The 24,550-nt window shown below is 45.8% G+C and overlaps 1 protein-coding gene across 1 annotated transcript; it reads left to right on the forward strand.

The window, feature by feature from the left end:
• The first annotated feature begins 16,898 nt into the window (after positions 1–16,898).
• Positions 16,899–23,872, forward strand: AGT (angiotensinogen). Its single transcript, XM_010197916.2, has 4 exons — positions 16,899–17,718; positions 21,422–21,686; positions 22,105–22,249; positions 23,681–23,872. The coding sequence occupies exons 1-4, from the start codon at positions 16,926–16,928 to the stop codon at positions 23,870–23,872; spliced, it is 1,395 nt and encodes a 464-aa protein (XP_010196218.2). The 5' UTR covers positions 16,899–16,925.
• The last annotated feature ends 678 nt before the right edge of the window (positions 23,873–24,550 follow it).

A 24,550-nucleotide genomic window follows, 5' to 3' on the forward strand; every position in this document is an offset into this window, starting at 1 on the left:
TCTGAAGAGGGATTTTAATGGGATACGCATTGAAGGGGTTCTGTGTGCGTTGTAACAGTGGATTTTAAAAACAAATACTTATGGACTTGCTGCTGATTTCCAGGTTTTATGACCTTCATTAAATCACAGAATGGTGGAAGAAGTTTCCCCTTGTGTTTAAGTGGAGCTTTTTGTGTTCCAGCTTATGTCCGTTACCCCTTGTCCTATCACTGGGCACTACAGAAAAGAAGTGTCATCCCATCCTCCTGACATCCACCCTTTAGGTATAAGTGTTGATGAGGTCTCCGCTCAGTCTTGTCTTTCCTAGGCTAACCAGCCCCAGGTCCTGCAGCCTTTCCTCGTAGGAAAGATGCTACAGGCCTTGTTCATCTGTTGCTGTGCTTCTGCTGCTAGCCAGCTTTCAGTCACAGCAATGTAACTCACACTGGACAGTAAAAAACACCGTGCTGGAAGGGAAGTCAGTCAATGCACTGCAGATGCTCTGAAGGAATAACAGCAAGGCTCAGAGCCAGACCGGCATGGATATTCCTTTCTGCTTGGAAAGAGAAGAGATGCCACCCTCTTGGAACAAATTACAGTTGCTGTCACATCCCTGAGTACAAACAGAGCTCAGTCTCCCTTTGCTTTAACTGGCCCTTTGGTGGACCAGTTGAGCTTGCTGTCGAGAAATGATTTATGGAGAGCAATTAGGTGAAATGGAATTAGTTCCTTTCTGCTCTGCTATGTTTTTCACAGCAGTGCTGTGAGGAAAGCTTTCTTTTGCAGAGTATATATTCCCATGTTTATTCCCCATAATTGCATCCATTGTTGATGTCTGCTGGTTCCCTGCTGAGACCGAGTTCCCATTGTCCAAATGTCTGGATGTTTTCCAAACGTGTACGAAGAGGCAGGCCTGGTGCTCCAATTGTGGCCGTCATTTGAGTGAACTTTAAGTCTGCAAAACAGAGTTCAACCTACTCACCTCGACTTTTTGCTACAGTCAGTGCCCAAGATTGACACCTCCAGAGAGTGATTCACTGTGTACTCATCTGTAAGATGCTGACTGGGAGAACGTTCAGCATCCTAGACATGCAGCCTCCACACCTGCTACAGCCCAAGGAGAGAAATCATATGTCACTTCAGGGACTTTCTGCTTTTCAAAGTTCAGGAGCATACACAAATGTGTGGGCCAAACACTATGAGTGCTTGTCCTGCTGCAGGGGAATTCATGCAGTTTCTCTCCTATGTGAACATCGTGGTGTGTAAAGAAGGGAAGTTTTTTATGCTGAAGCCTTTCTCCCAGAGAGTGTGGACAGCCTTTCCCTCTCTTCACCTTTCTGCTTTATGTCATCAGGCTGCAGGGAAACTTCATCTCTCTGAGATCTCAGCCTTGGTGTCACTGCACTGAAAGTGCCCAGGAGAGATGGTGCTTAACGTGAGAAGATGGAAAAAAAAAAAAGAGGAATGTGCAGAAAATGCTAATAAAATGTCTCCATTCTCATTAAAATACGACACTTGGACAGTCACATGTTAAAAGTCATAAGCTCATCCTTGAGGCTTTCAGGTCTGGAAGGGCAAAAACATACAAATACAAGCTTACTTTGCTCAAATGTTTTACAAGGAAAGGGACTTCAAGCGTTCTAGCTCTTTTGCAATGAAATCTCCCTTTGAAAGCAGTGAGGAGTGCATTTCTCTCCTAGGATGGTTCTTGTTATTGCTGCCACTAGGCACTCTCTGCATATAGTCAAGGACTGTTATAGGTGGGAGGAAAGTGAAACACAGGTCCTGGAGTGTTATGGACAGATGCCAGCAATATGTGGCTACTAGCTCAGCAGGGTGGCGGGCAGGATTGGAACCACTGACTTAGAAGAGCTTTGTTCTTTAGGTGTGCTCGTACACTGAGTAAAAGCGGTCCCTAGAACAGTAGGTGAACACAGATGACAAGAGCCTATGACACCAGGCTGTGTATGCTTTCCTTTGGCACCCTGTTTCAACAGGCGTATTGTGACATTAAAGCAATACAAGACAGCCATGAGTAATAAAACCCTTCCTCCATGATTACAGTGTCTTGGGGACAGTAGGTTTCGAGCCCAACAGCCCTTTCCCAGCAGGAGAGGTCTGTCCTTGGTCTGCCAAGTGAGTGCCTGCCAGAGCATGGAGGCGCTGCTGGCTGAGAGATTAGACATCTGATGGGATGCAATTAATTCCCAACAGACCTGGCCACCATCAGGCTCCTACGGCCTGCAGACATCTCTGCACGAGCCACATCACCAGGCAGGATTTTGAGATGACAGCGTAGCAGCACAAGTGATGCACGCTCAGGCTGGCAACAGATGTTAAAAGTGAACAATTTTCCTTCAGGCACCATCATTAAATACCTGTTCCTGAAAGACCAATAGTTTTATCTGTTACCTTCATCCTTGGCTCCAAAACACACAGAGAGAGTGAACCCCAGTGTAATGGCAGCTGCCTGCAGGCATCGCCTTCCTGCCCAGCCACACCGCTCACCCCACGACATCCACAGAGTGGGGTGGCTATGCCTTGTGCTGAGGAAGAGGAGGCTCTGACAGAGGGTGAGCATCCTCTGCCAGAGGCAGAGCCTTGGGCACACTTCGTGCTGACAGGGACAGGAGCAGGGTCATTTCTGTCTGCTATCAGGTCAGGTTTCTTTATACCTTCTTGTTTTCATCAAGAAGGCAGAAAGTCTGTTTTGGCTTTCTGTGGTTTTAACAGCTTTTTATCTGAGAGACTCAGATAAAAAGATATACCTGCTTTAGCAGGGGGGTTGGACTAGATGATCTCTAAAGGTCCCTTCCAACCCCTACCGTTCCGTGATTCTGTGACTCTTATTCTCTCTCCAGTTGTAATTCATGGAGTAGGTGACATAAAGGGAACCCAAGAGGGATGATGTAGAAAACTGATTTCCACTGCTGCTTGGCTTCTTAGCATCATGCTACAGTTCTGACTTTCAGCCTTTGCTGCTCTGCATCTGGCACGTGCTTTTCTGAGTCACACTTATGTAATTCCTTCCCCATTAACATCAGGTGGACCCTGGTCATTCAGGTTTTAAAGTTGGTTATTCAAACGACAGTGACCCGATTAAGCCTTTCATAACCTTGCTGTCATTAAACCTCATGCTTTGTCATCAGTTTAACATTGGAGGGTTTATCCACAGCCTTTGACCTGGCAGATTCCATGTCCTCCAGTGCTTGTTGCCTGCTGTCTAAGCGCCTTCAGTGTCATCTGACTTTCTCTAAGGGACTGGTTTAGGCAAGATTGTTTCATTTTGTGCTCTTTCCCCAGGGGTTTGAGAGACATGACTAGTTTTGTCTTGGTCTCTTTATAGCTGTCCTTATATTTGCAGAGATTTACGGGTAGATGCTATGTAGCCTGAAGTATCATCTGTGAAGTTCAGAAGCTCTCTGTCCTTCCTTCCTTCTCTGAATTGGTATGAAGTTATATAAAACATCTTTGTTCCATCTCTGAGACGAGTCTCATTCTGTACTGCTTGGCGCCTTCTGAAAATTGCATTGATTTGAATCCAAACACCACAGTCACATGAAACCATCCTATTTCTTACACTTTCCATTACTTTGGCTCAACGCAGGACATGGGCTTTTGCCCTGTGGCTTGCAGCCTGGCAGTCTTGCACGTGTTCCTGCACACATCTTTGCTAACTGGGGACACACTATATTGCTCTAAGACCAGATGAAATTGAGCCCAGCTTGGGGCTGTTTTTTCAAGGACTTTTCCTTCAGCTTGCAGCAACAAGGTAATCATAGAATCATAGAATATGTCCTTTGGCATTTCCAGCATTTGCTGCAGAGGGGCTGGAGCATCCTTCTCTTCCTTATTTCCCAAGGCAGAAGTGAAGCAGAGGGAGAGGAGGGGAGAAAGGTCCTGCAGGGCTTTAGGAGTTCTGCAGGGACTGCAAGACAGGCTGGAGGGCTGAACAAAATGTCGTGGACAGCCTAGTAAAAAACACTGGAGAGCAATGAGAAAAAGGAAATCAAGGGGAGGGGTTTTAAGAAGTGCCCTATGAAAATCTTGCCCCAAGTTGATTAAGAAAGTGTCTTGGAGGAATTGCAGGATATTAAAATCTCATTCAAAGGAGAATCCTAAATTAACAGTGAATGTTCATTATCATTTTGCCTAGCGGGGAAAGGCTAGAGTCCTGGCTGCTTACACTGCTCTGTGTAATAGCAAACAGTCCTTTTTCTAAAGAGGCATGGTTCTCAAATGTGGTCTTAGGATTAACCCGTGGTCACCTGCACCTGCAGCTTTGCAATCACTGCCCATTGCCATGCCTGGCTTTGAAATGCTGTCACGGGCCAGACATCCTGCAGGGAGGAGAGGAGGTGGATGCTGAGCCGTTCCCCTGAGTGGAGTTGACTCCGTCGGGCAGCTCCCCTACCTTGCCCACCTTACCCCAATGCTTACAGCACCCCAGGCCCAGGAGGCAGCTGTGCTCTGCTGATTCCCTTTCTGCCTAGCATCCTCCATGGGCTACATCCAGATAGAAATATGAAACACGACTTCTTGTGTGCTTTAGTAAGTAAAGACAATATTTTCTGTCTAGGCAGCTGAAATGTCATCATTAGACAGTCATCTAAGTGCTTTATCCAGTCTAACAGGCACAGATTTCTGAGCTGTTCCAGGCTTTTATCAGAGCTAAGCGCACACCACTGCATTAATTCATTACTTTGGAGGAGGAGCCATTACACAAACAAAGGAGAGCTTTTAAAGATTATTCTTTTTCTTTAGACTGTGAAACTCCAAGTGGCAGTGTGGGAGAGGAGCCAACCTGCAGCACGACTTCAGCCCCCTGAGACAGAGGCCATCCCTTTGGCAGCTCAACTTTTCCTGGGAGAACAGCTTTAATAGAACCCTCTGATCTTTGTGGGAGGGGAGCTGATGGTTTTCAGAGGCTTTCAGTGTGGTGCATTTCAGCATCCTGATCAGGAAGCAATTTTAATTCTTTTCTTCTGAACTACCCTGGGCTGAATTTACTGTTCCTCAGCTTTATCCCATAAGCAGCAAGCTAAAAGGTTATTTCATGTTTTTACACTTAACATTGACAAGGTGGAAAAACAAAGCAAACTAAAAATAAAATGAACCCCAGACTGCAGCAAACATTTAAGCATTTGCTTAAAAATCATCCAGAAAAAATAAAAGAGTAGGAAATTCTGATCTGCAACAAGACTGATTTTTGCAACTTACAGAAACCCTTGAAACTTCAAATACAAGCTCTTTCCTTCTTTCTAGTTAAAGAAAAAAACCTGTGTCTAGATTTAACTTTTCCCTCCTTTTGCTTTCAAAATTACCAGCTTCACAAAGTGCACCAAGGTCATGACATCTCCAAATGCTAGTGGTGCTGCAGCTGTGCCAGCCTCTGCCGAGCTGGGAGCAGTGACGCGAAGGCATTCCGCACGGAGGCAGCTTCAGCTCGGGAGAGAGGGACCTGCCACAGAACCTGCAGTTCTGCAACCCTCTGGATTAACGCCTGTCTTCAATCTGTTCACCTTCTTTCACAGGCTTTAGACCTGTGAATATCTCTGAGACTGGCATGGGAAGTTAGTTCGCACTTCTCTGTGACATGGCTAGAGCTGGTACCAAAGGGATGGGTCTGCACAGCAGCCCCAAGGAGAGGGAGCCTGCGCAGCCTTAACATAATGCTGCCTGGCTCAGTGTCTCTCTGCTTTCTACCTTTCTGTCTTTCTACCAGGATCTGAAAGCAGGAGGGTGGGGTCCAACAATTTTGCTGCCAGTACTCGTGCACCCCTCAGATGAAAGTGAAACTGAATGCCGTGTCCTTAGGTCACAAATGAGCTTGTCCTTTATTTTTTTTTTGTACTCTAGATTATATTTGGAGCAGTGAAAATTGCTGCTGTTGGCCCAAGAGTTGCAGTTTTGCCCCTGTGTGGGAGCTGACTTTCAGTGGCTTTGACTCCAGAGAATGAAAGAGTCCCATAACCTGCACAGTGGGGAAGGAGACAGTCTGTTTCTCACTAAAGAACTGTGTAAACTGTGTGTGATTAAAACCACTCCTCGAGTGAGGCAGGAGACCACCAAAGATAGTCTTCTCAGAGCAATGCTGAACAGCAGCCAAAATAGTGGAGTCCTGCTGCTTGCAACTATTTTCCCACCGAGGGCAAGAAGTTGTGGAGAGGAGCAGGAAGAGGGATGGAGGTGGCTTGAGGAAGACTGAGGAGAAGACAAAGGGGAATCTGAGTCTGCACAGCGAATGAGAATATCTTGGTATCCAAAGGTCTTTCTGTGGCCAGTTTTGAATTTCCAGGCTAGGCTACAGCTACTATTATGTGTGGTGCCCTGGCAACAGTTTGGCTCAGGATCAAAAAGTGCAATGAGAGTTTCCAAACCCCAGTAGTGACAGAAAGGGTCAGTCTCCCAAAGCCTCACTTAGAAGATCCCCAGGGAGTAAATCTTCACTGAGCTTTATGCAACAACCTTGCAACACTGAGAGGAGCAGGATGTTTAGTGGCAGAGCTGGACTATTTTGGCATCTCCCAGGCAGTGGTCACCTGTCACCTATCTGCTTCACTTGCTCTTCTTGGGAAGAGCTTGAAGATTTCAGTGACTGAGACAGCTGGGAAACGTTGGGACAGTGCAAAATCTCTCCTGGACACAAAAGCATCTGTCAGGAGAGTATCATGAAAGGTATATCAATTCTGACAACACAGCTGGCCCCAGCACTTTGAGATGGGCATCTCCCTGTGCAGGCAGTGCCATCCCTGCTCTTCCACCTTACAGCTCTTATCTGAGGGATGAAGATACAGTCTGATGAAATAAGTAACACACTGGGTTGGCAGTCAGGGCTGCTTGTCCTTGAGATGTTACCAACCTATGGCTTGTCTGAAGGTGAATCACATCACCTCTCCATGTCTGCTTTTCCTCTTAGGACAGGCTTGCTTTGTCCTGGCTGCTTTGGCCTGGGATTTTCCCTCACTCTTCATAGGCACAGCACTGGCTGCAGGGAAGGACCCAAAATCAGTTATAGATTACCAATACAACTATTAGACTGCTAAGTATTTTGAGAGCCTCAGAGTAGGAAGTTCCCTTTGCCCCTTGCCACAAGTGAACACACGGTCATGCCTCTGTGTGCATGTGCAGGATGTGCACAGACCAATCTTAAAATGGTATTTAAAACTCCATCTCATGCACTGGGAGAGGGAAAAAAAAGCCAACAAGGTAATGAAAATTTGAAGCAATCTCTGAACTCAGAGCCTGTGTACAAAAGCCATACCAAAACAAATGTAATAGCAAGCTGGAACAACATGTGCTAGTGTTAATATAAGCTCATTTGGGTATTAAATGGCTAGAAGAGCTCCATGGATAAGGCATGATCAGTGCACAGACTTTCCTCAAGAGGATTGACTGTTCCTTGACAAGCAGAAAGAGATGTGGAGGTAGTGACAGTCCCCCCTCAATGACTGAGGGTTTGCAGTGGTTACTGAGCAGTCAGCACAGCCACGGCACCTCTCCCCTGTGATGAGGGAGCGCTATGTCACATATGCCCTTGCAGAGAGACCCCAGCTACTTCAGTCAGCTGCTCACTCACCGTGTGCCTTTTGGTATCATCCAGGCTGGCATGCTGTGTCCCTCTGCCACAGCTCAGGGGTGGCACATGTGGTCCTTGGGGTGTATAGCAGCCACGTTACCAATTTTTCCATTGCTCCTTGCTGTGGGAACCTACGGCAAAAGCAGGATAATCTCTCTCTCTCTTTCATCATCTGTACTTTGAGTGCTATTATTGAAAAGCATTTTTGCAATCCTCTTTACACAAAAAATTGGGCAAGCTGAGTACCTCCCTCATGCTCACCAGATGCTTTCATAGAAAAGGAATTCCAGCCAACAAGGGCAGAGGTGTAGAGAAAACATAGGAACAAATTCACATGCAAACTTATTCCTTATCAAACTTTTATTAAAACAGTTAAAAAAAATACTTAGTGCAGCCTTTCCCCACCAGAGATAGCAAAAATAAACAAATGAAATCAGGCTGATGGCAGTTTGTCACAGTTCTCACAGAATGTGGGGAGAATTGATTTACCAGTGTATAGAAAACGGTATGACTTGTTGCCAGAGCTGTACCCCTACTTACCTGCTTGTTTACTTGGGAAATAGTCACTGAGTATTTTGTGTGCAGTTGAAGTGAGAACAGAGCCCAAAGGTCCTGCAGGAGAAAAGAGACCTGTTTTGGACCCCAGTGTTGTAACGCTGCCACTGGTCAGTGCCCATACGCCAATTAAGAGAGGAAAAAACCATGGGAAGTCTCAATATTAAGAGCCTACTCCCAGTTTTTGAAAATTGTTCATATTTTCCAGGTCTTATGTTGATTTTGGAGAGATTGTAGTGGGTTCCTCAATACACTCTACACAGGAGCACAGCCCAGCAATGCCAAGGCTGAGGGTTGGGTTTGCTGGGTGTGATGTTTTGCTGGCAGAGCTCTACTCAAAAAGTATTTCCAGTCTGCACTGCAAAATGAGCCAGCATAAGCTGGCCTCAGCTCAGACATCTCTATTTCAAGCTGGATTACAGGCTGGATCAAAGGGCTGAGGCCGATTGTATGAGGTTTAACAAGGCCAAGTGATGGGTCTTGCACTTAGTCCACAACAACTCCACGTAATGCCACAGGCTTGGGGCAGTGGCTGGAAAATTGCCTGGCAGAAAAGGACCTGGGGGTGTTGATCGACAGTGGCTGAAGATGAGCCAACAGTTTGCCCAGTTGGCTGAAAAGGCCAATAGCATTCTGGCTTGTAATAGTGTGACCAGCAGGGCAAAGGAAAGAGATTGTCCCCCTGTACTCAGTGCTGGTTGAGGCTGAACCTCAAATACTGTGCTCAGTTTTGGGTCCCTCACTACAAGAAAGACACTGAGGTTCTGGAGTGTGTCGAGAGATGGGCAACAAAGCTGCAAAAAGGTCTGAAGCACACGTCTGATGAGGAGTGGAGCAGCAGAGGGAAGTCTGGAGGACAGGAGGCTGAGAGAAGACATGATCATTCTCTATAACTACCTGAAATGAGGTTGTAGTGAGGTGGGGGGCTCAATCTCTTCTCTCCAGTAATGAATGATAGGACATGAGGATGTGGCCTCAAGTTGTGCCAGGGGAGGGTTAGACTGGAGATTCAGAAGAATTTTTTCATCAAGAGGGTTGTTAAGTACTGGCACAGGCTGCTCAGGGAGCTGGTGGAGTCACCATCCTTGGAGCTATTGAAAAGACACATAGCTGAGGTGCTGAGGGCCATGCGTTAGTGATGGACTTGGCAGTGTGAGGATACTGGTTGGATTTGATGATCTTAAAGGTCTTTTCCAAATGAAATGATTCTGTGATTCTATGATTTCTATTGCAAGTTAAGGACAGGCCCTTAGAGAGGAGTGTGACAGCTGTTGTATGGATCGAGCTAAGATTGATGTCAGCCGTCAGGCTGGTGACTTCCTGGGTCTGCAGTTACACCTGGACACCATGTTCTGCAGCTTCCAATGGTTGTGTCTTCTGTGATTTCATTTCCTCTCCTTTGTACCAGCTAAGACTTTTGGTCTCCACAGCACCCCACAGGAATGCCTCCTGCAGTTTATATACACATTTGCATTTGTTATCCAATAATTTTACTGGAAAACCATTGATTCTGGTCATCCTTACAAAACAGTGATTCAGGACTTTCCCTTCACTTTCATCATGTTTATACCCCCCATACCAGCGTTTTCTCTTCCAAACTGAAGTGTCACGGTCTCCATAGGCACTTGGCTGCTCTACAAGGTTTTTTCCTGGATGTCTCACAAACAGTGGTCTTTCTATCATCATGATTGCCTGCTGCACGTGGGGCAACCACTGAAGCTGTATTCCCCGTCTTGCTTTTGTCAACTCCCACGTGGGCATGCTCTTTTTCCTTTCTTTCCTATCCTTTCCCCGGTGCCTGTTTTCCCTCTGCATTGGATGCCTTGTCCAGATCTCATGCTGTTTTCCCTTACCAAGGCAGAAGAGAGAGGGGACATTGTGAATGTGGATGAGTTGTAAAGGTTTACAGTTATCAACTCAACCCAAAGGCTGTATAAACAAACTGTGGCCTACTTGTCACTCAAGGTACGCTTGGTCTTAAAAAAAGAAACCCTCAAATGTAGTAGTGAATGATATATGACCACGTACATGATATTATGTCTGAGTGAGTTAGTCATATACCAGTTCACAGTCTATGTAGGTCAGTCATGCCAACTCAACTAGGAAGAGCCCATGTGAAGGTTTGCTGTGGTCCCAGGCTGTGAGCAGAGCAATTTATAATGCCTCCTCCATAATTCCCACCATAATCTCGCAGGAGCCGACCACAGGAGTATGTCTGGGCCCCTTTGAGTTCAGGTCTCAGGAGAAAATTTGGAAAAGCTGGAAAACAAATTCAACAAAATAGAATAAAATATTTACTGCTATCTCCTCACAAAAGTGCTGAATTTTGTGCAGGTTTTCCCAGAACCATCCGGATCGTTGAAAACATTTTTTCAAGGGAGTGGAGACGTGATGTTCCTCAGGGAAAGAATAGCTGCCTGGCCAATCAATTGAAATTCTAGCTGGGACAAAACCATTTCCCCAGCTGCCAGCTCTAGGGTCTATATTCCTCTGCCAGGGTTAAGGTTTCTGAAGCCTATTTGATGATGTTTACATGAAGATGTGTTAGCAGCACCATCGTTGCCGAAGTTTTGTGGGGCAGGGGAGTATGCTTCCCATTAAGACTTTGGAAGAGTGAAGCTGTTCAGGAGATCTGAAACCTTTGAGTGTGGCTGTGAGGGAACCCGTAACCACAGCACCAGTGTTTTCCCACCCTTTTCTCTCTCTCAGCAGTGACCATGAATAACAAGCAGGAAAAACAGAGGCAGGTTTTGAAGAGAAATGAGGGCAGTGAGAGGGAGGAGGGAGGGAGGATCCTGCTTATGCAAGAGTGGGTATAAAAGGGGGAGCTGAGTGCCCCTCCAAAATTGGGAAGAGTGGGACAAAAGGAACACATTCGCTGAAGAGCAGGTTTGAGAGGTTTGTGTTTCTTTGTACCTTTAACGGCGGCTGTTGCTGGGAGAGATCTGTTAGAAAATAGGGGTAGGCCCTGAGCTTGCTTTGCACATGGGATGCCTGGAGAAACGGCCTTGCTTTCACCTTCTTTGGTTCCTAGTTGCCAGAAAGCTTTTCACCTCTTTGGCCCAATGCAGGTTTTCTGGCATTGCTGTCTTCAGGAAGCCAAATCCTCGGACACGGAAGCCAAAGGGGAGGATAGAGACTCTCTTCTTTCTGAAGTCAAAGATCTATCTTTATGCACACGCTCGTTCCTAAAACCATGGCAACCCAACAAAAAACCAGGCTGACGACAGGGTCCACATATAGTAATTAGAATAATGCTCATGCACTCCTGCTTAAAAATGGCTTAGAAGCAAAATGAAAGACTAACTGTAGTTCAGTCCTGCCAGGATAAAATATATACCAGGTGTAGCAATCTATGTTCTTCAGAGTCTGAAAGCTTCTCCTTCAGTAGAAACTCTGAGAAGATAAAAGACAAGGACCTAAGAACTGCACTAGTGAGTGGTGCATCTCAATAGGGGAATGTTAATTGAACGAGCATAAGTGATCAGCAAATTTGGGGCGAGTTGTGTCTGAGTTTTGTAGGAAGGCATGAATGTAAGGTGAAATCCAAGGTTCTCCCTCATTACTGAGGCCAGACAGATTCCTCGTGGTCCAAAGAAGCAGCACTGTGGTGAAGGCAGATCGTTGAACATTTTCTGTTAATTTTTCTTTTTTTTCTGAAGAAAGCTGGGTATTTTAATTTGATGATTTTATTGACTGCAGGGGAAGGGGGGACAGACTACTGTGCTTCTCAAAGACATTGTTATTTTTTTGTGGACAGAAAGCAATGGAACTGAGAGCACAAACACCAAAAGAGCCCCAAAGGTCAACTTGTCTGAAAATCCTGAGAACTTTCAACTTAAAACCTGAACTTTCTTTATGTGACAGTGCCACATCGGGGTTATTGTTCAGGTGTCTCCTGCTCCCCTTCTTCTGTGGGGCAGCATCCCCTGCAGCCAGGGATGCCTGACTTGGGGCTGGTACCTACAGCAAAAGGAGAAGACCAGTTTTAGAACAACTAGGTCATGGCCTGTAAGGGAACTGGAGGCAGAAGATACCCAAACAACAATGCCCTTCAGGTGCTACACCACAGAGACATAAAGATTTAGGGAAAAAACAATGCAGTGGCTTTGGGTTATGTGATTTCTGCTTCCAGTGCTTATTGCCCATGGTAAACACATAAATCTGGCAGCTGTAGTATATGTTACTAACATTACTTGTAGCTTATTAGCCGAAGCCAGTAATTTTTGTTAATAAGGATACTTTTCACTGTTTTACAGAACTCAAGGTGCCCTTATACTGAAAGAGGCTTGGTTTCTGTGTCCTTGATACTGAGAGCATCAGGCTGGGTTTGCTTTTTCCCTGTGTTCAAGCCTTGGCTAGGAGGACACAGCAGCTACAGCTCCCAGGCACAGTGCGGTTTGGGCACACGTGTACACCGCTGGTGCTCAGTGCTGCACAGGGACCCCCACATATGGTGGTGCACAAGAGATGGGTTTGGGCTGTGCTGCCACACATCCCAGCTCGCTGGCCTCCAAGGGACCAGCTTTCTCCCCCAGCCTGGCTGCAGGAAGGACTTTCAGGGGGAGAGGGGAAAGGAGGGAAATTGCAACCTGAAACCTAGTTTGTTGTCTCAGCATTTAGCTGAAGAAAATGTGGTTTTAATGGAGGAACTACTCCCGTTGTCTGGATCCCTGGCTGGACTGCATTGTATAGCTGTCTGGAGACGGTACAAATGCTCAGGGACTGTTTTGTTGCCAGACACTTCCTTGACTGAAATGCTCAGGCGGCAAGAGGACAAAACACCTTGAATATTTCAAGCTGTTTGTTTAAGGCTTGCGTGTATGATAGCATGTCATACAGGCCTGTGCTCAGAACTGCTTTCAGACTTCATTAGAACTAAGGTTATCAGACTCTTTAAAGGAAAAGCACTGCTGCAGAGACAGAAATTCTCCCTCCCTTTGGCATTAGGCACACAGCACTTGGGCCAGCAGGACTCGGCTGTCTCTGTCTCCACCTTCAGCTCCACCAGCTCCATCTGCTCAGGTGCACTGAAAACATCCCTCTCTCTCAGCCATCTCCTTGAATCCAACATGTAACTGGGCACTGCAGTTCAAACCATGTCTGACTGGCCCTCTGAAATCAGGCCCTGCTTCCATTAGAGCTATGGGATTTTAGTTGCTAACTGTAACAGGGGCACTGAGTGAGACCCAGTCTAACCTGACTGCATCATCCTCAGTTTGATTCACTGTTCATTTGTTTAAAGATGAGGAAGGGGCATATCAAAACTGGAGGACCACTTCAAAAGCAGCAGAAAGATTTCCAAGTCCCAATCCTTTTGCCAATGAGGGCTAGGGAAGCTGAGACTGGGAGGGATGAAGTCTCTGTGATCTGGCTCTGGCAACTTAATCCATCTAGCTTTTGTCCTCTCCTTTTCAGCACATTTTGTCTTGAAGAGGAAAAAGAAGAAACTTTTGATTTTCTGGATAAATCAAAAGGGAAAGAAATGGTAAAAATTGAGAGCTTAATCATTTTACTCTGCAGCAAGGTAAATGTCCCACTCACTGATGGGTACCCAGGTTGCAAGGTAGAGATGAAAGGCAATTTATCCGAGGAGAAAACAAATCTGGTCAGACTATACAGAAAATACAAGTACAAAGAAATCTGCATTCCTATCAGCCTGTCACAAAACAAGCCCAGTTATTTTCAGCTCTTAAAATCAATTCTTCTGCATAGTAAAATGCCTGTGTCTGTCTTAGTAAATGTGTAACTGTGGGCCAGGCAGTGTCTGTTAAAGTTTGTGTATCCATTCCTGAACTTTCGATGCAGCTGGTCTTAAGCCATGCTCGGGTTTGTCTGGCCTGGCCTAACTTTTTTCAGCCCCCTAGCCTGTGAGGTAAAGCAGCTTTGCGCAATGCTGCTGCAGAGAGGTCGAAAGGGGCCTCCCAGAGAAAGGGCATAAATCCATCTGCAGCTGCAGGGGGAAGGGGTGTCGCGAGGAGCCTGCCCGAGGTGGTACAACGCGTGGAGGACAGAGGCGAGTAAGCACACTCACTGCGTTTGCTTTCAATGACAGCTTTCCAACCCAGGTTTTTATGCTTCTCTGAAATGCTTGGGCCTGACTTCTTTAGGGAAACAAAACACAGTGGCTTTCCACAGATGAGGCCTGGTGTAATTGCTGGAGGTGAGAAAGGCTCTTCTTGCTTCTGCTCATGAGAAAAGAGCTGTCAGAGTAGCTCTGGCAGCCATAGAGAAGTAACTACCGGGCACCAACGATGCCTTGTGGCAGAGGCAGACTGAGTCATCCTCCCTGCTGCTACAGGAAAGACTAAGAAAGGCTTCAGAAGAACTGAACTATGGAGAAAACAAAGTGGGAAGGGCAGTTCCTCTAATTTGTAGCTTTTTGGTTTGTTTTCCTGAGCTGAACCAATCTGTAAAATGCAGTAAGGGGTCTAAAATGCACTAGTGCAGTGACTGGGCTAATTGTGAAGATGAAGGCACCTCCCAAGAAAATATTTTAACCAGTTATAATCAATGAAGAAGCTCTGGGAGGCATGTCACCTGCTGTCAGCAGGGCTGGGGAGGTGAAGACAGGTCAGGGAGCAGAGGGGACGGCAGCACTAACTACCTCTACATGGTAATTTAGAGGATGGGATGTGAGTTAATGGAGAAGAGCAATCCTTGAATGAAGGCACAAGGCTACAGTAGGTCCTCCCCTGTGTGCCTCTGAGGAGGAAATAGTTTCAGGCCTGACCTGCAGGCATCTGCCAGGAAAATGCTCAGACATCCTGAGGGACCACCACACCAGCAGAAAATCTGTTTGCAAACCAAGCTGTTAGACAGGAACCCACAGTTTGGGAATCTAAATATGCCTATTAGTAGGCATATGTACTTAGTAAGATATGCCTAATTGCCAAGGATCTGCACATCTCAATTCTTGTATTTGCCAGAGAGTGGGGATACAGCAAATGGGAGTATTATTGTTAAGCATGAAATACTTGGGGATCCCTCAGTGAAATGAATATAGTTATACATTGTAAATCAGGTTGGGAATGGGCCAGGTCTTGAATGGATGGATTGAAACCCAGAAACTTCCACCCTGGGTAAATTGCAGCCATTGCTCCATGTTCTCTCAAAAGGCTCAGGCTACCAGAATTACAATACCAGGCAGGCTGGCACAACTCTAAAGATCTTGGAGAAAAAAAGCAGAGAGCAGAGCTTGGTTACTGGCAAGTCTGTTAGCATTTTGCCCATCCAGTGAGCTCTGCAGAGAATGGAAAGAGCAAAGGTGGGTGAACAGAGCTACAATAATGAAGAAATTATTAGTAGTATAAAAATAGAGCTCTGAATGACAGTGTTTTGGACAATGGCAAGTGTTATTAGATGCATTTGGACTTCAAAGACACAAATGCAAAATGATACACTAGAAATCCAGGGAAGGTACAGCAGAGCCATTAGTTATGAAAAAAATCAAACATGGGAAAAATGACTATCATAAAATGCAGAATTTGTCAGTGTGTTTGCACATACCTGTGCATATGAATGTGTGTGTGTATGGGTGCCTATTACCCACTCTTTCACAACATACACAGATCCTTTGTGCCAAAACACTAGTGACATCCACATCCAGTAAAATTCTTTACTTCTCCTCAGGAAACACAAGAGCAGGAGGTGGTCTCCTACCACAGGAGAAGACTGCCTGTACAGTAGAGCAAAACTATGTTCAGATAAAGAAAGTGTTACGAAAATGGTTCCAGTGTTAGCACATTTGTGTAAGAAAGCCTTGAGTGTGTTTGCCCAGAACATTTGCACTGGGCTATGAAAACACAAAATGTTCTGCTAGTGCCAAGTGTTATGCTGAACTAAACATTCAAAGTGAGACTGCTCAGTGGTTGGACCTTAAGAGATCTGGTTTCCAAACCTATTTCTCACAGGCAAATTGGAGGCAAATTGCTTAGCCCTTCCACATGTCTGTGAGATTTAGTGCAGCAGCTTACAGAGATAGTCCTGACTGGGTCCCAGGAACAACACAATCACCTTATTATAATGTTTTACCAGGACTAGCACACTCTAGTTTGCAAGCCTAACTAGTTGGCATTCACAATTATATTGCTTCCTGTGCTAAATCGTTAGGGTACTGCAATGGGTAATGGTCTCATACTTGTGGTTGGCATTTCCCTACCTGCTGGCATTGAAGCTGGCAGCCACCTCATTTTGGGCTTTTCATAGAATCATAAAATGGCCCCGGTTGGAAAGGACCTCTAGAGACCATCCAGTCCAACCCCCTGCAGGTTCCCCTCCATCAAGTCACACAGGAATGTGTCCAGGTGGGTTTGGAAACCTCCAGAGGAGGACACTCCACACTCTCCCTGGGCAGCCTGTGCCAGGGCTCCCTCACCTCAACACCAAAGAAGTTTCTCCTTGTGTTGAAGTGGAACTTCTCCTTGTGTTCCAGCTTATGTTTGTTACCCCTTGTCCTATCACTGGAGACGACAGAAAAAAGTGTCACCCCGTCCTGCCACTCACCCTTTAGGTACTTGTAAGTGCTGACGAGGTCCCCCCTCAGTCTTCTCTTCTCCAGGTTAAGCAGCCCTAGATCCCTCAGCCATTCCTCATAATAAAGATGCTCCAGTCCCCTGATCATCCTTGTAGCCCTACAGGTAGCCCATTGTAGCCCTTTCAGGTGGTAGGGTCAGACCAGCTAGCACTAAATGCTGAAATTCATGTGTTTAACTCCAACACAGTAAGAGAAACTGTACTTACAACAGGCTGATCAGTCTTTTTTCCTCACCGCTTTTTCTTGCAGCAGACACTCTGAAAGCAACTTTTCAACATGAAGCTGGTGGCAGATCTTCTCTGTCTGTCGGCGTGCCTCACTGCAGTAACTTCTGACCGGGTCTACGTCCACCCTTTCAATTTGTTTTCTTTCAACAAGAGTACCTGTGAGGAGCTGGAAAGCCTGGTCCAGGAGGGAAAGAAAACTTTTGTCCCTGTCTCCATTGAGTCCCAAACCACACCTGCCTATGAAGATGACCTGATTCACAAGGACAAGCTGGAAGCCCCGATCCTGAGTAGTCGGGGGAGACAGAAACTGAGCTATTTGCAGAACTTTGTGTATGTCCTGGGTGCACGGTTTTACAGTGTGCTGCAGGAAGCACGGCGGGGCCAAAACGTGCTCCTGTCCCCAACCAGTCTTTACGGCTCTTTGGTGTCTTTCTACCTGGGTGCCTCAAACCAGACAGCGGCAGATCTGCAGGGTTTGCTGGGATTCGTTCCCCCCTCTGGAGACCCTGACTGCACCTCCAGGGTGGATGGACACAAAGTCCTTTCCAGCCTGAGGACGATCGAAAGCCTCGTCAGGAGTGGGGATGAGGAGCTGCTCTTTTCCAAGATGCTCTACCTGTTCTCTGCCCCCGGTGTGCCTCTGTCCCAGCTGTTTGTGCAGGACTTGCTCCCCTTCACCGATGCTCTCTATGCCCGAGCCGTTGACTTTACAAACCCAAGTGAGGCAGCAAAGCAAATAAATGCTTTTGTGGAGGCCAAAAGCGAGGGTCAAAGCAAGTGCTTGCTGACAGACATCGATCCATCCGCTGACCTGCTATTTGCAGTGGACGTCCGCTTGACAGGTATGAGGCAGCACTGCTCATTTCAGGAGCAGGCTGGGTGGAGGACAGGCAGCAGCCCTGCTCTCAGGAAGTCAGCAAGGTGCTACCTGGCCAATGGTGAGAGGGAAGGGCTCAGATGAACGGCTGGCCTGCTGCTCCATGTGCTGTGCCCTGACCCCCTGCCGCTATGGGGTCCAGCCCACAAGGGCAATGGAGAGGAGGTGGAGGGAGTTGGCCTTCAAGAAATTTTCATTGTCCAGGAAGCTAAGGATTAGGAAATGTGTGGGAAGGTGAACAAGAGAGGATTGTGCAGCACTTCTGATTGCAAAGGAGCTAAAAGTCAGGAGGGGCCTCCAGCCAAAATGATCAGGAAGTACATTTAAAGCAAGCCAAAGAAATGCCTTTCTCTGGAACCTACGTTTCTGTATGGTACCTTAGAGTAACAAGCTGGAGGTACAGGTTTAAGAAAGGCTAAGAAATATAATGAACACGACTTCTCTAGTGGCTATTACACACAGAAGTCTGGAGGCAACTTCTGGCTCAGGAAGCAACCAAACAAATTACCAGCTGAGGAAGTGGGGAGCATATACAAAATAAGAGTTAAGGCAATCCCTTAACTACCTAGGGCAAGTTCCGTGCTGTTGTCCCAGAAATCCCCTCATAGCACAACTGAGCCTCCTCTTCTGCTCTTCATGTCCTTGTAATTAAACACAATGACAGAGATCACACGCTGTAGGACAGCTTGCCTACCAGTGAGTGTATTTTAGAAAACCTGCAGTGAGCCTTAAGTTTCTAATCATGCTAAAGGTGGAGCTTTGGTGCCCAAGAAATCCTTTTGTGTCTCCATCTTTTCACCTTTAAACTGGATATTGGGTTTCCTTTGCCTTTCATGGGTGCTGTCATTAATGAATCCCAACTCCTCAGGGAGATGGGAACATTAGTGTAAGGTCTAACCTAGACATGATAGTGCCAAAATAATTCTCATGTTACAGACTTGGGCCTGATCACAAGAGCAGAATTTTCCTTTAGAAGATCAACATTTTCCCTCTTGTTCTGTATTGGAAACTTATCATTTTATTAGCTTAGGAACACACACTCGAGGGTCTGAGTCAGCACTTGAGATGTTGTAGTCTCCACTCGTGGGATGGAGAAAATGAGCTCAGGAACAAATGAATTAGATAAGCGACTCTCTTCTAATAAACACAGGAGATGACTTCAGCATCTGCTTTGCCATTTGGTTGCAGAGGGACAATCATGACAACCGATGCGGTCATGTTATATGTTGGTCTTTGTAGCTGCAGAAAGAAAAAAAGTACATTCTTTTGCTCTTTTGTACATTTTATATACACTCTTGAGGTGCTACCAACAGCCACAGGATGGATTAAATGCTAGAAACCCATAAAAACACAAGTGAAATACTCCAATGGTCTCAACTGTTGTTCACTTGCACACAACTGTTCTCACATTTGTAGATTTGCCACGGAGCAGGGGCTGCCATTTAGAATACAATGCAGAACATTAGGTGCAAATTTTACTGATTGACTCTCTGGTTTTGAAATTGCAAAATGACTACAAACTAGTGACTGCAAATACCACTGTGGGCCTGCACAACCTTAAGCACTCTCTTCTCAACAGACAACCCTCAACAACTCGTTTTAACTAGAAATTTGGTAGGATGATTTTTTACTCTCTATATAGCAAAAGTCATAGCTTTGCACAGAAAGCCATCCTCTCATTAAGCTTGTCATGCTGGTATAAAGCCAGTACTAGAGAACATGGAGGTCATCATCTGAAGCAGAAAGGTCCAACGTTTCTTCCCTGTACTCCCAAGACAGTACTGCAGAGTCCTCTTGCACTCTCCCAGGTGACATCTGTGCTCTGTGATTGAGAGCCGCCTTCTCTTCAGTTACCTTCACCATATTGTAGGCAGAGCTTTTTTCCCTGCTCTGGTAAAATAGCCGAAAGTTTGCCTAGTCCCACAGCTTCTGTGTGCTGAGGTGAGAGATCTCACTGTAAGAATCCATTTCTTCCAATGTGTCAGCTATCGCCTTCTGTAGAAGGGATGTCCCATCTTCAGTTTTCCTTATTTTACATTCCAGATGTCTGAAGAAAAAAAAGCAGGGTTTCTTTAGTAAATGTATGTCATCCATGTCCTAAAAACACCATAAGAGACAAGGAGTCATGTAAGACTAACAACTTTCAGAGCACTTTCAGGGAGTACACATCTAATTACAGAGGTTTGAGAGGACCCTCACCTGGCAGAAGGCCACAGGGAGACCTTTCAAACACAGAGATGCAGATGTGTCATGGTTCATGACTGGCACAATATTCATGGACTCAGCCCCCAAATCAATAGCAGAGCTTTGAAATTTTGCAATATCTTTCCCAAGGTTGTTTGATATCAGTTACTATCCCACCTCAACACAGTAAGCTATCTGAATGCTCAAACCTTTTTTCCTTTTATTTAATTCTGTTACAGTCTTGACTTTTGCTATACTGTGAGAACAAATTCTGCAGGTTATACAGACCCTGAGAAAGTAGCTCCTTTCTGTTTGTATTCCTCCTTCTTATAAAACAAGAAAAAAAGGTGAACAATTCTACTTCCTTATTCTTTGGTTTGGGCACACCTTTCATCTTTTGGGCACATCTTCTACCTGCAGCTTCATTTTGGTGAAGTTACACTAGGTGAAAATGCCTAAATGATCTTTTTATGAAAAGTCATTTAAGAAGCAAGTGCTGCTATGCAAAAGCACTTACTACATATAAAGTTAGGGTACAGCATTTATCTGGATTTATGGGAGAATAGACTAGTTAACAGTACAGCTAGATCACCTCCTATTTTATACCAGCAATAGTCACTCTAATGGAAGGTATTAATTTCTTTACCACAGCAAATACATCTGTCTTCCTGATTTCCACCAAACAGCAATTTTGAGGTTTGCTTCTCTTGCTGACAGCAGTAGTGTCTTTAATGCCAACAGGACTACCTGCCTAACTGGGCAGCAGCACTGACCTATGGCAGTGAGCAGATAATGTATTGACGTGCAAAGCCACACAGAAGCAGCAAGAAGTGAGAGCAGGGCTTCCCATGCTAGTGAACTAGCTAAGTGTATATTCAGGTTCAATAAGTATTCAGGTATGTTCTTTTTAACCTCCTTGGCTCAGACTACACTTTGGTGTTATTCCTGCTACCTTCCCCTTTGCTTTGGTTCATAAAATCACCAAGGGTGAGACCTCAGCCAGAGCCTGTGCTGCCTTCTCTCTCCCTGCAGCAAGGACTATCCCCGAGGGATGTACTTCCAAATGTGCCATCCCCAGCAGCCACTCGAGGGATGGAGAGGAAACCCAAGCAATTCCTCCACACAGGCCTGAAAGCCAATATTGAGCTCTATGGCAGCCTGTAAGGAACCAGGCAACCAAGCAAGCAGAAATACTATGCCAGGAAGGGTCACAAGGCCAGTAGAAATACAGCAGTGAATATAACAGAAATATTGGCCACAGTCCTGATGGTTGTGGTCCCTATGTCACCAGTCATCAGCTTCCGCCTGATGCTACCAGAAGGCATATTAAAGGCATGATTTTATAACATGCTAAACATGATTTTATACACACAGTCTAATACACAGCACATTGTCTTTAAACAAATGTAGATGCCAGCTAAAGGGCAGGGGAAGGAATGAAGGAAGAGAAGAATCAACTTCTCCTTTCTCTATCTGTTTTTCAGTGAACGTTAAGCAAGCCTTCCAGCTCAAAGAGCCTCAGGACTTCTGGGTGGACTCAAACACAAAGGTCTTGGTCCCTATGTTGTCACTCACAGGGACATTCAAGTACAAGACTGATGCCAGCAGGACTTTTTCTGTGGTGGAAGTCCCCATCAGCAAGACAGTGGTGCTGGTGCTGCTGCAACCCATCAACGGCAGTGAGCTGGAGCAGGTGGAGTTGGAGGTGCTGCTGCAGTCCTCTGCTTGGCTTCAGCAGCTGTCCCCAAGGTAGGGTTCAGGGTGTGAGGACCGAGGCAGGCTGCACATCCTGCCATATCCTGCCAGGGAGGGTTTCATCTTGAGCACAAACACCTGCAAACCCAGTGGGACTAATTCCCAGGGAGCTCAACTTCAGTGGGATCAGCTTTTTATCTGGGAGTATTCCAAGGAAATGAGCAACTCTTTCCACAGCTGACAACACAGGATGATGATCTAGGGTTTAGTAACATACCTGGGGCAGAGTAAGGAGAATTTCCCCTGTGGAAGCAGTAATATCATGACCATCGACCTTTGGTAGCTGTCTGTCCCCACACACCAGGCACTTGTTGCAGCTATTTCCACATCCCCATTCCCCAGGACTGCCCAAACACTGTGCTTACACAGCAGACAGCACATACTCACTTGTCTCTCCCTCTCTTTTCTACAGAGAGATTAAATTAACGCTGCCAGAGTTAACAATAGAAGGCAACTCCAATCTACAGGAGCTCCTTGCAGATATGAAACTGCCTGCACTGCTAGGGAAGGGGGCAGATCTCAGTAAAATAAGCGACGCCAATCTAACAGTTGGAAAGGTACAGTACACATCACTACCATTTAAAAAATACACCTCTTGCTCAGTTTCAGCCTCTGTAACTGTATAAACTTACCGAAAACAAACCATACAGGGCCAACACGGGACACGTGCCCAGTAACAGACTTCAAGATGACCAAAAGATTAGTATTCCTTAGATTGATATCTCAGCAGCAACAGGTTTTTCTTGAACTATTCTGATTTCTCATTGCGGCAAACACAGCACACAACACATTAAGTTTGAGATCTGAGGGTGCTAGGCTCTGTACAGACAAATTAGACTGCATTTGTTACCATCTCCACTTCAAACACCTCCCAGCACGTCAGCTGGAGTGTGCAGCAGAGGCTGCAGCTACTGAGCTGTTGAAGATAACCCTCTACTTAGAAATTGCAGAGACCTCACCAAAGGTCTGACTCCAACATTCAAGTCCGAAGGGGAAGACAGAGAGCTTGAAGGAGAGAGCTGTTTTTCATAAAAAGAGGGCAAATTGTGTTCCAGAAGTATAGTTTGAGTGCCTTTACTTTTATTTATTGTATTTTTAGAAGGTGCCCTACCCTACCTTGGAAGTTCTGTCAGGGACTTTAAGGATACCAGGATTTCATAGGAGCTCAAGTGTACAAGCAGTTGTAGAGTTTTTCTGTGTGTTATGGAAAGAACACTCCAATGTCTTTTTTCAGCATCCATGGAGTTTATCCTGTGCTGCTTACAGCTGATCCAAAGTTATTGATTACTTCATATGGATGAGTTGAGATGTGGCTGGAGAGCTATCCAGCAGAAAAGGACCTGGAGGTGTTAATTGGTGTTAACTGACAAACACTGAACATTAGCCAGCAGTGTGCCCAAGTGGCCAAGAAGGCCCATGGCATCCTGGCGTGTATCAGAAATAGTGTGGCCAGCAGGACCAGGGCAGTTGACTGTCCCCTTGTACTCAGCACTGATGAGGCCACACCTTGAATACTGTGTTCAGTTCTGGGTCCCTCACTACAAGGACACTGAGGTGCTGGAGTGTGTCCAGAGACAGGCTGGTGAAGGGTCTGGAGCACAAGTCCAGTGGGGAATGGCTGAGGGAGTTGGGAGTGTTTAGCCTGAAGGATGCTGAAGGGAGACACGATCACTTTCTGTAACTACCTGACAGGTCGGTCTCTTCTCCCTGGTAGTGAAAGATAGGACATAAGGAAATAGCCTCAGGTTGTGCCATGAGAGGTTTAGATTGGAGATTAGGAAGAACTTTTTTTGTTAAACATAGACACAGGTTGCCCAGGGAGGTGGTGGAGTCACTCTCCTTGGAGATACTTAGAAGACACATTGATGAAGTGGACATGGTTTAGTGGTGGGTTGGGCAGTGTTATGATAGTGGTTGGACTTACTCCTCTGTCTCTTTGCTATCATGCTCTGATGACTCCAGAGTTACTCTGATGTTTTGCCTTACAGGTAATAAATAAAGCCCTTTTCAAACTGAGCAGTGATGGAACAGATCAGCCTGAAGACAGTGCAGCACAGAAGGAAGATGTGGTGTTCCTGGATGTAACACTGAACAAGCCATTCCTGTTTGCTGTTTCTGAAGAGAAGTCAAGGGCAATGCTTTTCCTTGGCAGAGTAACAAACCCTCTGCACAGGGCTTAAATGCAAGCACAAGGGAGAGGGAGGGAGAGGAACGATGCACATTTCCCATCATCTTTATCTAAACCATCAGCTCTTTTAATGATCTTGCGTGCTCTACTTAGCATTGAGATGAAGCAGGGAGTGTCTGAAATATAGCTTTTTGAAAGCTACAACATTGCAAGATTTCATCCTTGTTCGTATCTTTCATGCGAGGTGACTCATTCCCATGTTGTTTCCCTTCTGCCTCCAGCTCCCTTTTTTGATGCAGCTGGGATAGAACAGTAGCCAGCAGGGCATTGACTTAAAAACCATAACATTGTTTTATAAGCACAAGCAGCATTTACTATTGAAAATGATAGAAAAGAACCTCTTCATTCTTTAAGAGGTCACTTTTTAGTTTTCAGTTTGGTCAGTTTTGCAAGAGAGACCCCTTTTATATTACAGTGGAAGTTTTACAGCTACTCACAGACATTTCTAGCTTCATCAGCAGTATTTCCCTTTAAAATGCTGCCAACAGCACAGGCAGGCTTTGCTTGTCCCACTGAGACAGGATTTTTTGCCTTGGAAGCAAAACTACATTGAGAGGAACTTTCTTCATTCTGCAGCCCAGATGGATACAGTCATTTCTTAACTCTATGGAAAAGCTAAAAATTGGGTTTGGTAGCATTAATGAACTGTGATGGACAAATTCTCATAGAC

Source organism: Colius striatus, chromosome 2, assembly GCF_028858725.1.
Source record: "Colius striatus isolate bColStr4 chromosome 2, bColStr4.1.hap1, whole genome shotgun sequence".
Classification (NCBI taxonomy): domain Eukaryota; kingdom Metazoa; phylum Chordata; class Aves; order Coliiformes; family Coliidae; genus Colius; species Colius striatus.